At 35.6% G+C, this 12,190-nt stretch overlaps 1 protein-coding gene and 1 long non-coding RNA gene across 3 annotated transcripts in view; both read left to right on the forward strand.

Annotated features, from left to right (window-relative positions):
- Window positions 1-3,378, forward strand: part of LOC113516478 (tubulin beta chain-like) — a 37,307-nt gene extending 33,929 nt beyond the window's left edge. For both annotated transcript variants that reach the window (XM_052903159.1, XM_052903167.1), the window contains exon 3: window positions 1,679-3,378. In XM_052903159.1, the coding sequence (XP_052759119.1) occupies window positions 1,679-2,886 (1,208 nt within the window). In that variant the 3' untranslated portion in view covers window positions 2,887-3,378. The remainder of the gene's footprint in view (window positions 1-1,678) is intronic.
- Window positions 1-10,015, forward strand: part of LOC128202519 (uncharacterized) — a 108,987-nt gene extending 98,972 nt beyond the window's left edge. Inside the window, exon 2 of the long non-coding RNA XR_008253833.1 lies at window positions 9,928-10,015. This is a non-coding gene — a long non-coding RNA (uncharacterized LOC128202519). The remainder of the gene's footprint in view (window positions 1-9,927) is intronic.
- Window positions 10,016-12,190: the final 2,175 nt, after the last annotated feature.

Raw genomic sequence — 12,190 nt, forward strand, 5'->3', positions numbered from 1 at the left:
TTGACCTGCATTCATTCTCACCTATCATCTATCACTGGTGCCCCGCCAGTGTATACCGATAGCGTATACGGGGTTACCACTCTATTATTATCCATTAAAAAAACCTCGGTTCTACTTATACACGGTGTATTCTTTTGCCATGCAAAAATCTTCCAAAAACCGTCCGAACTGCCGGAGAGAGGGTAGAAAAATGTGGGATTTTTACCCACTAATACTTCACGTAACACATATATTAAATTAATACTTCACGCGTTTCTTCGAATCCCAAGGTACCGATTTGTAGACGACTCAGTAAATACATGGTGATTCCTGATGATGGATGGAATTATAAAAAAAGCAGGCCAGTCAGCTCATCGTGATGAATACACCTCGAATTCAGCACGATGGTTTCCAGAGGGAACCGCGTGGAGGTCGACCTGACAGGGTGTTTTGCTAGCAATGGGACTGGTAGCCCGCATTACTAACAATCCCCCCCCCCCCCCTCTCCCTCCAGTGGAGTCGAGGTTAGGCCATCGATACGCGCTATCAAGTAGTCTGCGGTCTGCGACCACGCTCTACCGCGTCTAACTGTCTATGTACGGTTACATCGTTACTTATTCATAATCCCGGCCGTCTATACACTCACGCGACCGAATAACTTTAACTTTAAAATAGGCGATTTGGATAATAACTTCAATGTATCTACATCGCAGCGGCATGCGACAGCAACGTATACAATGGCATGTTTTACAGATGAACTAGCTGACTTGACAAGTTTTTTTTTTTAATATTGAAGGGTCGGGTTATACAGGTTCTTTTTTTCTAATGGATGATAATAGAATGGTAATCTCGCCTGCGCCCATGATATACGATAGCGGGACACCAGTGAGGGATGATAGGTACGAATGAAAATGCAGGACAGTTAGCCTACCGTGACGAATACACCTAGAGGGGGGAAAGGGGTTGTTAGTAATGGACATTGAGAATCCCATTGCTAGCAATATACCCAACCAGGTCGACCTCCTCGCGGTTCCTCCTGGAAGCTATCATGATTAATTCCTGATGAATTCATCATGATAGGCTAACTGGCCTGTTTTTATCCTCATCGATCACCTTTCACTGGTGCTCCGCCAGCGTATCCCGTTAGCGCAGGTGAACCTAGAATTCAGCACGATGGTTTTAAAGGGGATCCGCGAAAGGGACGACCTGATAGGTTGTATTGCCAGCAATGAATGGGGCTGTTAAATCTCATTACTAACAATCACTTTCCCCCCACACATACAGGTTCATATGATATATATAAATATCTTTAGCTGCACGTCATTTCCCGTGGGTGTCGTAAGAGGCGACCAAGGAAGCTTATGGTAAAGGTCCCTCATAAAACATCAAAAGCCAAATTGTGGTTGCCAATCCGCTTGCCCAACGCGCAGCTATGTTTAGCAGTTGCCAGTTAGCGGCTGATGTGATAATGATGATTTTTAAAGTCAAATATAGGTCAGAAATTTCGCTAATTAAAAATTGAAATACGACAAATTTTGAGTCTCACGTACAGTATGTTCCTTTGAGAAAACCATACAGTTTCAGTGGCAGAACTTTCTTTATTCCTTTTAAGGGATTTTTAAGGACTCTTTTTGCCCTTAAAAGAATGCTATTAATACTAACGATTATCTATTAATGTTATGTATATATTTGTCAACAGTTGCGACGGCGGAGAGCGGCGGGAAGTACGTCCCCCGCGCCATACTCCTCGACCTTGAACCCGGCACCATGGACGCCGTCCGCTCCGGCGCATACGGCCAACTCTTCCGCCCGGACAATTTTGTATTCGGCCAGTCCGGCGCCGGCAACAACTGGGCCAAGGGACACTACACAGAGGGTGCAGAACTCGTCGACGCAGTACTAGACGTGGTTCGCAAAGAGTGTGAAAACTGCGACTGCCTCCAAGGATTCCAGCTCACACACTCCCTCGGTGGCGGCACCGGCTCCGGTATGGGCACACTCCTCATCTCCAAGATCAGAGAAGAGTACCCCGACAGAATTATGAACACATATTCAGTTGTACCCTCGCCCAAAGTGTCAGATACAGTAGTAGAACCATACAATGCAGTCCTCTCTATTCATCAGCTAGTCGAAAACACAGACGAAACTTACTGCATAGACAACGAAGCTCTCTATGACATCTGCTATAGGACCCTCAAAGTACCTAACCCCACGTACGGCGACCTCAACCACTTGGTGTCGCTCACCATGTCCGGGGTCACGACGTGTCTCAGGTTCCCTGGTCAGCTGAATGCGGATCTCCGCAAGCTGGCCGTCAACATGGTACCCTTCCCACGTCTCCACTTCTTCATGCCCGGTTTCGCGCCGCTCACATCCCGCGGCAGCCAACAGTACCGTGCCCTCACCGTGCCAGAACTCACACAACAGATGTTCGACGCCAAGAACATGATGGCGGCATGCGACCCGCGTCACGGCCGCTACCTCACCGTCGCCGCCATCTTCCGCGGCCGCATGTCCATGAAGGAGGTGGATGAACAGATGCTGTCCATTCAGAACAAGAACAGCAGCTTCTTCGTCGAGTGGATCCCCAACAACGTGAAAACAGCTGTCTGCGACATACCTCCCAAAGGGCTGAAGATGTCTTCGACGTTTATCGGGAACACAACCGCCATCCAGGAGCTGTTCAAGAGAATATCTGAGCAGTTTACTGCTATGTTCAGGCGCAAGGCTTTCCTCCATTGGTACACTGGTGAGGGCATGGACGAGATGGAGTTTAACGAAGCGGAGAGCAATGTGAACGATTTGGTGTCCGAATACCAGCAGTATCAGGAGGCCACAGCTGAGGACGACACGGAGTTTGATCAGGAAGACATGGAGGAGCTCGCGCAGGATGAGCAGCACGACTAGGCCCGTCAAGACTGAACAGCCTTTGCTATGAGCGGTCTTTCACAGCTGGTGATTCACCGGGCGAGGACGTTTCGTCCGAGACACTTCTACTTTCTTCTGGATATCTGTATCGTTCTTATATTTAGCCATTTCCTCGCCGGAAACTCTATTGTATATCATTTTTTATATTTCCGAGATTAGAGGTTAGGTCTTTTGCATACAATGTCAAATTTTTTATACCAAAACCGTTCTACATGGACTGACGAACTGAAAATCTGGTTTTGTACTAATCCGTCAATGACATTGACGAATAATATAGTGCGAAATATGGAAGCAATTAATGAATAGTATTATTCGATGGTTTTTTTATTCAAAATGAATTTTAATGTAATGATAAGTCGGAAATGTTAATGCGAGACGTACCAATCAGTGCATTTCTTAGCATAAGTTACTATAATGTCTTTGTATGCTTTTATATGTATATTAATTTATAATTAAACGTTTTAAACAATATTGGATTTTATTGTATTTTTTTTTATACCGCTGAGGTGGCAAACAAGCATACGGTCCACCTGATGGTAAGTGGTTACCGTAGCCTATGGACATCTGCAATACTAGAGGCATTACGCGTGCGTTGCTGACCCTGAAGAAACCTCTTTACCCCCCTTTTGAAGAACCCCATGCTGTAGTCTCTTGGGAAAACCTCGGCAGGGAGCTCATTCCACAACCTGAGTGTTCGTGGGAGGAAACATCTCTGAAACCGCGCAGTACGGGACCATTGAGGCTGTAGGACATGAGGATGAACTCTCTGTCGATGGCGAGCCGTACGATGGTAGAAAGTGGCTATTGTATTTTTGAGATATATTTTCTTATGAAATTTAAAATATATAATTCATGTTTCAAATAAAAAATCGACTTCAGTTGTTGCAAAACTAGTTACTTTTGTTATTTTGATTTAAAAACTTAAAACTACTGAATCGATTTGAAAAAAATCAACAAATTGTAAGTTCATTATATTTTGCTGTGTGGTCCAAACATAGAATGAGCCACCCCTTCTTTTCCCGTCACCCGACTAGAACTTAAAGGTCGAGGGAGCAGCAACGTCCCTGTTAAAACATCACCAAAGCTTAACTGCGGTTGCCAACCCGTTTACCAAACGCGGCAACTATTGGCAAACCCTCCAAAGGGAGAGGCCTAAATCAGCAGTGGCCACTAACAGCTGATAATTTTTTAAACGCCATTAGTGATGGTGTGAAAATTTAGAAATATAATGCACCAATAAGCTGCCAGAAGGAATGATACCTGTCTATCTTTAGAATGAGTGTACTGGCCAGCTCTGGCCAAGTTGTCTGTAAGAGATTGCTTTTAGCGATAAGGACGCCATTTGTATATGCACATTCTGTATAAATACTCCTTGTATTCATCTCTACTGTGCGCAATAAAGAGATTATTATTATACTTTATTTGCATTATACAATATAGGGGAACAAGTAAAACAATTAATAAATGTAACAATACAGTTGTATAAATACAGTAAGGCGGTCTTATTGCCGAGACCAATCTCATCTCAATTCCAGATAACCTTAGAACAAAGAAACAACCAAATATAGACAAATATTTTATTATCTCCGTATTTCTGAGACGCTTAACGACGCACTTACCGCTAAATATTTACAATGAAATAATAATAATTGAACAATACACTACAAATACAAAGAAAAAAAAATATGTTTTAGTCTTCCACTTAGACTGGCGATAGGTAATCTGCAGTGGCATTTACAAATAAACACTACGGAGAGATCTAAATTTAAAAATTAAAAAAAAAAAGTATGGCCATAATTTGTCTATTATCTATGGTACGGACTGTTTACTTTGGGACTACATAGATGGCGCTATTTAACATTTTCAATCTAGATATTTTGCTGATACGAGCAAAAATAAATAATTGCCGTCCCTGAATAATGTTTACTTACTCGAGTTCACTACGGTATAAGAATAAATAGAGTAGAGTCGTCACTTCTGTTAATTTAACAATAACAAAGTTGGCGGAGCGACGGACCATGTCCTTTTTAGATCTAAAACAATCAGGGTTCGCAAGCAACGGACATGGCAGTGAGAATTTACCTTTCTCACTTGCAAATATGGCGTAAGTCTTATTAAATCATAATTATAATTATTAAATGAGCGTACATTTTTAATTTCTAGTTTATGCGCGGTCTGAAGGGGGAAAAGGCTACAAAAAGTATACGAGAGTCACTCCATCTAATATATTTATTTTTATGCACGTAAGTGAATTAATTTTGCTGTTTATGACATTTAACATGGTACAAATCGTCATAGTCGTAGAATACTGACGGATCTGACGAATATTACATATACAGATCCGTTAGTATTCTACGACTGTGACGATGTATACACAAAAAAAGTCTAAAATTCTCCACTTTGAAGTTATAACAAATTATCTCGTTTGGATTATTTGTTATTGTAATAAAATGCATGGCAGTTCCCTTTGCAACTAACAAACTAACACTTGACTAATATTTGCACAAATAACAGGGGTCGATTCTGAGGCGTCATTTCTCTGAACCAATCTTTAAAAATTAAAAATAAAAATCTTTTTAGTATTGAATATTTTTTTTTCTAACAAGTTCAATTTAAAAGTATTATAAACTCGGTTTATGACGATCTATAAAACAGTAATTTTGTGAAAATATCGAATTAAAATATTAGTTCAAGTGAATGGTTTACAGAAATGAGACTTCGGAATCGAGTCCAATATAAAAAAATCTACATATAGTTACATGGGTCTCCGTTTCGTGTGTATGTGTGTGTGTGTGTATTAACAACGAGTGAATTTTGTTTTATTTTTAAAAACAACACTTAAATCTCAGTGTACTTGGTTAAAATTTGTTGTATTGTAAGAAATCCTTCACAAACATCTTGTCTATCGTAAAATAATAGTTTGTTGAAACAAGAGCGTTTATAACTTTCGCTTATCGAAGTGACACTTGGTCCAATTATATGTCAAATTATTCAAGAACAATTTAACAATTTTCAAGCAGAAATGTATTTGATAGATTCCAAAGCAAAATACGAAGTAGATGAAAAATTTTTAGTACTAATTTTATATGCGTGAAAAATGTGCTATTTCGTGGCTCTATTTACTAATTTATAATACATTCAGGCATGGAACACTATATTTTAACTAAATACTGTCAAAATAATAGTAATTCCACTTTAAAATGTAAAAATAATTACAAAAATATTGTGTACATACTCCCGCCAAATCAGCTTCGAGCTTATTTACGTAGATGGCGTTAGTGTCCTACTTGTCTATCTCGCTCTAATATACTTGCCATGTTTTCTCTCTTTTAAATTGCCAATCTATATTTCACAATCTAAAAATAATTACTCTGTTTGAGTCATAGATTACTATTTGCTCTTCTATTGCAGTTGTTTTATTTAATTGTTTTATATAGTAATATTTTATGAATTTATTTATTTATTTAATATATTATGTGTATGTTTATATTATATGAATTTATCAAGTATTGCTTTATTTTTCCTCAATTCAATAATGCACCGCCTACTTATTTCTCTGTTTGCCCAATGGTTGACTGGTAGAGAACACCGTCCGGTGTTAAATCCGCCATATGTACATAGAATTTTACTGTGCATTAAAGATTAAATAAATAAAACAAACAATTGTGTAGTGGCCAACTTCGGTAAGCTAATGTTATCAATGCTCATAGTAAACTTTCCCCCCAAAAAAAAAAGGTACTTCAAAACAAAACAGTTTCTATGGCGAGTAATGATTTATCGACTTCAAATTTTACAAAAGCATACCGAGTTATAAGTTATCGACTATTTTTATATGCCATGAATAAATCATGATTTAATACACACCGTCCAGAATACAAATCACAAACTGTTCATACGTACAATCGTAACACCCTACAATTAGTAAGATATGTAAAAAAAAATATGGCAACAAAATATGTAAGTATGCAATAATTAATTATTAAAAAAAAAAAAGTTAAACCATGGATTTTGGTAGTCATAGACAAGAGATATTATTTACAATATAATTGTTATTTCTTTTACAATACTTGGTAAAACTATTAAATAATCTTGACATATTTTTTTCTGATAGAAACAATGTATGGAATAAGCAAATAGGTTAATAATTAAAAAGGTATACTGTATTAAGGTTTAATCTCATTTTCTTCATAAGTATGCGAAATCGGGGCGAGAAGCTAGTCAATATTATATTTAACATTTTTATTCTCTTGTATGTTTTATTTTTAAATGATTAAATTTAATAACTTGCTAAGTTTCAAGTAAAAATCAAACCCCACAATCACAAAAGCTTAAATCCTTTTACAAAACCATTTAAACTATCAGTGATCAGTAACATCCTTTCAAATTGAGAATACAGCATAAAAAAAAGAACACAAATTGATAAAAGCATCGATTTGTAGAAAAAAAAAAACAATATGACATTTTAGGAAAAAAAAATTAAGAAATTGCATCTGGCAACAACTGCTGGCTTAATAAAAAAAAAAGAAAGCTGTACAAAGCGTGGGAGGGTAAACATTTCTTTTTAATTTTATTAACCATTTCTTTAACGGCCAGTATCATCGGTTACTACATTAATTTCGACTCTATCCTAGAGATGTCGCTTCGTCGTCATCATTAACTCGGTAAATGAACCGCACGAGATTGTGTGCATCAAGAGGTAGTAATTTCAACCAAAATCCACGGCGACCTATAATATTTACAATATATATATAATACATTTATTCATAGTACAATTAAACTAATTAAATACTATTTCGGCACATCGTTTTTTTAAGTAACTTATCATAATATGAACATAGGAGTGATTAATTTGTAAACAACCTCCATATCCCTACCCTTATCCCAATTTGGGGTCGACAATGTTTTTTATCCATACTACAAACAGATTTGTCTTATAGTTCTACGACCGGCCGCCTGCCTGACGTCAACCCTTTATGGAAATACATACATAAAAATATAAATGCAAAATAAGTTTGTCATTATTAATAGACGAAAAAAAAATGTGTCAACAACATCCCCAAGATAATTTCATCCCCATAAGGGGACTAGGGGATCAAATTACAATATACAAGGTTCAAGAGAACTAAAATCCCATAAAAGTTCTATAGCAAACTATCCAATCATTGGGTTAGGTCGATGCATTACTATCATAAGGAAATCACATGAATAGCAGTCGTGCTTAAAGTGAACGAGAATCGAACCCAGGACTTGAACTACTACTACTGCGCCGTAGAGGTAGTTATAATTCTTAAAATAGACTTAGTTAAATAAATAAAGTTAATGATTTACTAGATTGCCTCACCGACAGTCGCCGGTTCGATTCCCGTAAAGTATATATGTATATTGACTGGAACAAATCCCTTTTACTGTATTTTATAGTGCAATAAATAATTATATATATATATATATATATATATATATATATATATATATATATATATATATATATATATATATATATATATATATGACTCTTTATTACACCATAAATAAAAATATACAATGACAAGTGACTAATTCAAGTGAAATACAGTAACATAAATACAGATTGAAATATACACACACACACATATATATATAGATATATATATATATATATATATATATATATATATATATATATAATTTGTTTTACAATTAATCACTGCCATGTTTGTTACATGCAGGCACAAATCCCCCATCAATGTCCCTTCTTACTACATACTATGTACACAAAACAATATACACTCTAACTGGACACTAACAGAGAAATACAATAAATACAATATTAAACCGTAATGAGGTTATTTTTAAACTTAAATATTAATTTTAACAATGTCTGCACGCGAGCACAAGGGGAACTTCACAAAGTCACAATGCGAGGCGAGACGTTACGACGCAATGCGACGTACGCACGTTGACGAAGTCGGAATTGTCGGTAACGACGGTGAACTCACAAACATTGCCGTCGTGCACGTGTGCAGACATAATGAGGTTGTTTTAGGTAATTAATTGTTTTTATAATATATATATATATATATATATATATATATATATATATATATATATATATATATATATATATATATATATATATATATATTTTACTCGGTACAATTAGTAACAATCTTGGCATGTTATTTATAAAAAATGTAATTTTGTTGAGCACGAGACGGGACATTGCGACGTAAAGCGCCGTCACTCACTCTGTAGACTTCTAGAAGTGGTAGAAACAATTGGAAACGACAATCACAGTAAGTCGAGTAAATTCCCGTTATTTTCCGTTATTTAGTTACAGATAATATTGCCATGTCTTTGTAATAAAAAATAGTTCATAGAATAAATAGCTATTAGGGGTGGGTAATATGTAAATATATATATTTGTTACAATACCTATATACTGGTCCAATAACGAATATGCTAAAAATCTGTTACCCAAAAAAAAAAATATTGGATATAACAGAGTTTTGATATATTCCAAAATAGATATTCAACCGATATGGGCGATATCGAAATGGGTTAAAATTATATATTAAATTTATATAATGATGACATATCCGCCATCAATGTCCAGAGAAACCCAATATATAGAGATCGGTATCCACATTACCAATACCTAATTGCTTATTCATATTAGTCGGGCAACCTCGAAATTTATACGTCAGTAAAAAAATGATATTTTTAATACTACTGTTTGTTTGTTTATTGATTATTATTATAATTTAATAGCTTTCTATTTGTACACAATTATTATTTTCTTTTGTTTGTTTTGTTTTGATTTCTTTTGTTCTTGTTTTGTGCGCTACTGTGTGGGCCGCATGCTTCTTCGATTAAATTATTTCTTTCTTTCTTTCTATATAACTACAATACAGTATGACTCACGGTAGTCATCCCTCAACAAATAGTTAAAAAAAAAGTTCATAATATATGAGCTTTTTCATTTAAGAGTCTCCTCTTGTCGGTGCAAATAATTCATGCATCTTCCAGCCAGCTCTATCCCAGGCCATATATTGCTTATGACTGTATCATTTTTAAATGGTTACATAGAAAAAAAAAAAGACATGCACAGATCGTTTACTAACTATGCCAAGTGTAAAATTTACTGCAAATAAATAATTATTACTCAGACACATAATTAATGGCCAAAAACATTTTATTTACATGTTTTCAATTAATTTATTATTTACAAGCTGACGGCCCGCCTGATGGAAAGTGGTAATCGACAAATTTAAACAAAAGTTGATGCCTAACAAATATGGACGAAACAGTATACTCTGTTATGTGCATGGTACTGCTCATGTCTATAGGCGACGGTTACCACTTTCCATCAGGTGAGTGGTCAGCTCGTTTGCCATTCTAAGTTGCATAAAAAAATATGGGTTGGGTATATAACTATATATTGGTAGTTACGTTATCTATATATCGGTAAACACCAGTTATCCAATATATAATACTGATACGAAGAAGCCGTTTCAAATGAATATAGATTTTCGATCGGTATTATGAGCAATATCGAAATGAATGACCTTTTTTTATTTTTGGATTATAATTCATAATAATCGAAAAATAAAAAAAAGGTCATGACCCTTTATTCCGCCATCAATGTCCAGAGCAAACCAATACATAGATATTAGAGAGATACATATATTACTTATATTTACTGCCAAATATTCTAAAATATCAACATACAGTTTTTTCTTTTTTTTTTATACAACTTAGAATGGCAAACAAGCTGACGGCCCACCTGATGGAAAGTGGTAACCGTCGCCTATAGACCTAAACAGTACCGTGGACATAACAGAGTATACTGTTTCGCCCATGATACCCCCCATGCGTTGCCATTCTTGAGGACTCAGGTTTATATGATTAGAAAATAACATTTTAATGAGAATGAAAAACTAAATGCGGTCGAAATAACTGTCGGTAACACAATAGTGCGAGAGTGAGTTAATTTAAACAAACCACTAGCTTTTTCGAGTAGTTTAAAAATATCAATTTAAAACAAATAACTATTGATACTTCTCGATTTTTTCTTGACCAGTTAATTGTGCATCTGAGTGCATAATTAAAAATTAACACAAAATTCACATAAAACGACATATATATATATAAAAAAAAAGTAAAAAAAAAAAACATATTTCAAGTGGATAATATTATGGGCTACACTCGTAAATAGGAAGCGATACTTGTTGTATCAAAAATAAAGCTTTACTCATGAAAAAAATAATAAAGAAATATAACAGCTTCTGTATATATATATATATATATATTTATAAAAAAGCCTACATTAGCTTTCGTTTAAAGCTTTACGTTACGAACGCGTTTGTCGGTCTAAAATCTAACAAAACATAACTTACAGTCCAAGGAGTTGTTTAAAGGCAGTTAATTTTAACTCAGAGTTATACTCACTCAGTGAAGTTAAGTGGAGAGTTCAGGTAACTCGACTGTACGACGTATATCAGAGCTGTCCAATTCAGTTACAATCTCTGGCCACTCCAGAATTGTTTGGTGCCAACCCCAAGAATTTGAACGAAGCTTCATAACGACTACCTGAGAGTGCCTTTTATAGCAGGCCAAGACAGTGTACACATTGGGTTGGTTGGAAGAGATCTCTTTTAGAGATAAGCCCTCCCTTGCTAACAAGTTGTTCAACTAACCGCTGTATCTTTTCAAGTGCATATATATATATATATATATATATATATATATATATATATATATATATATATATATATATATATATATATATATATATATATATATATATATATATATATATATGATGAATTTATTTAAATGCCCAATAAACGTGTAAATAATGTATTTTGTTAAATTTTAGACTATTTGCCATAACTTAATTAATAATATGTGGTCTATACAGGGGACTATTAGCAGATAGTTTATTTAAACATTTATATCTGCTTTAATCACGTTTCAAATTTGGCCCTGTCGACTTCCAACTCGATAGGAGCCCTCATTCATGAGCGCGGTTCACGGCTGTCGCGAACAGCACTGTAGGAACAGCGAGCTGTTTGTTGCAGGGCTTGTGCGGTAGATGGCGACAGTGGGGGGTGAGTAAAACGTGAGTAAATCCAATATAAATAGTTACAAGACAGTGTAACTCACGGTAGTTATTATTTAACGATACTTTGTTAACTTTAGGTTACGTTTTACGGTTAATTACGTTTCTACGTTTAGGTAACCTAGAGATTCCCTGTACATTTACTATTATAAATGAAGTAGATGCCGCCGTAACATTGACAGA

The sequence above is a fragment of the Galleria mellonella genome, unplaced genomic scaffold (genome assembly GCF_026898425.1).
Source record: "Galleria mellonella isolate WM207_F2 unplaced genomic scaffold, CSIRO_AGI_GalMel_v1 utg1053, whole genome shotgun sequence".
Taxonomy (NCBI): Eukaryota; Metazoa; Arthropoda; class Insecta; order Lepidoptera; family Pyralidae; genus Galleria; species Galleria mellonella.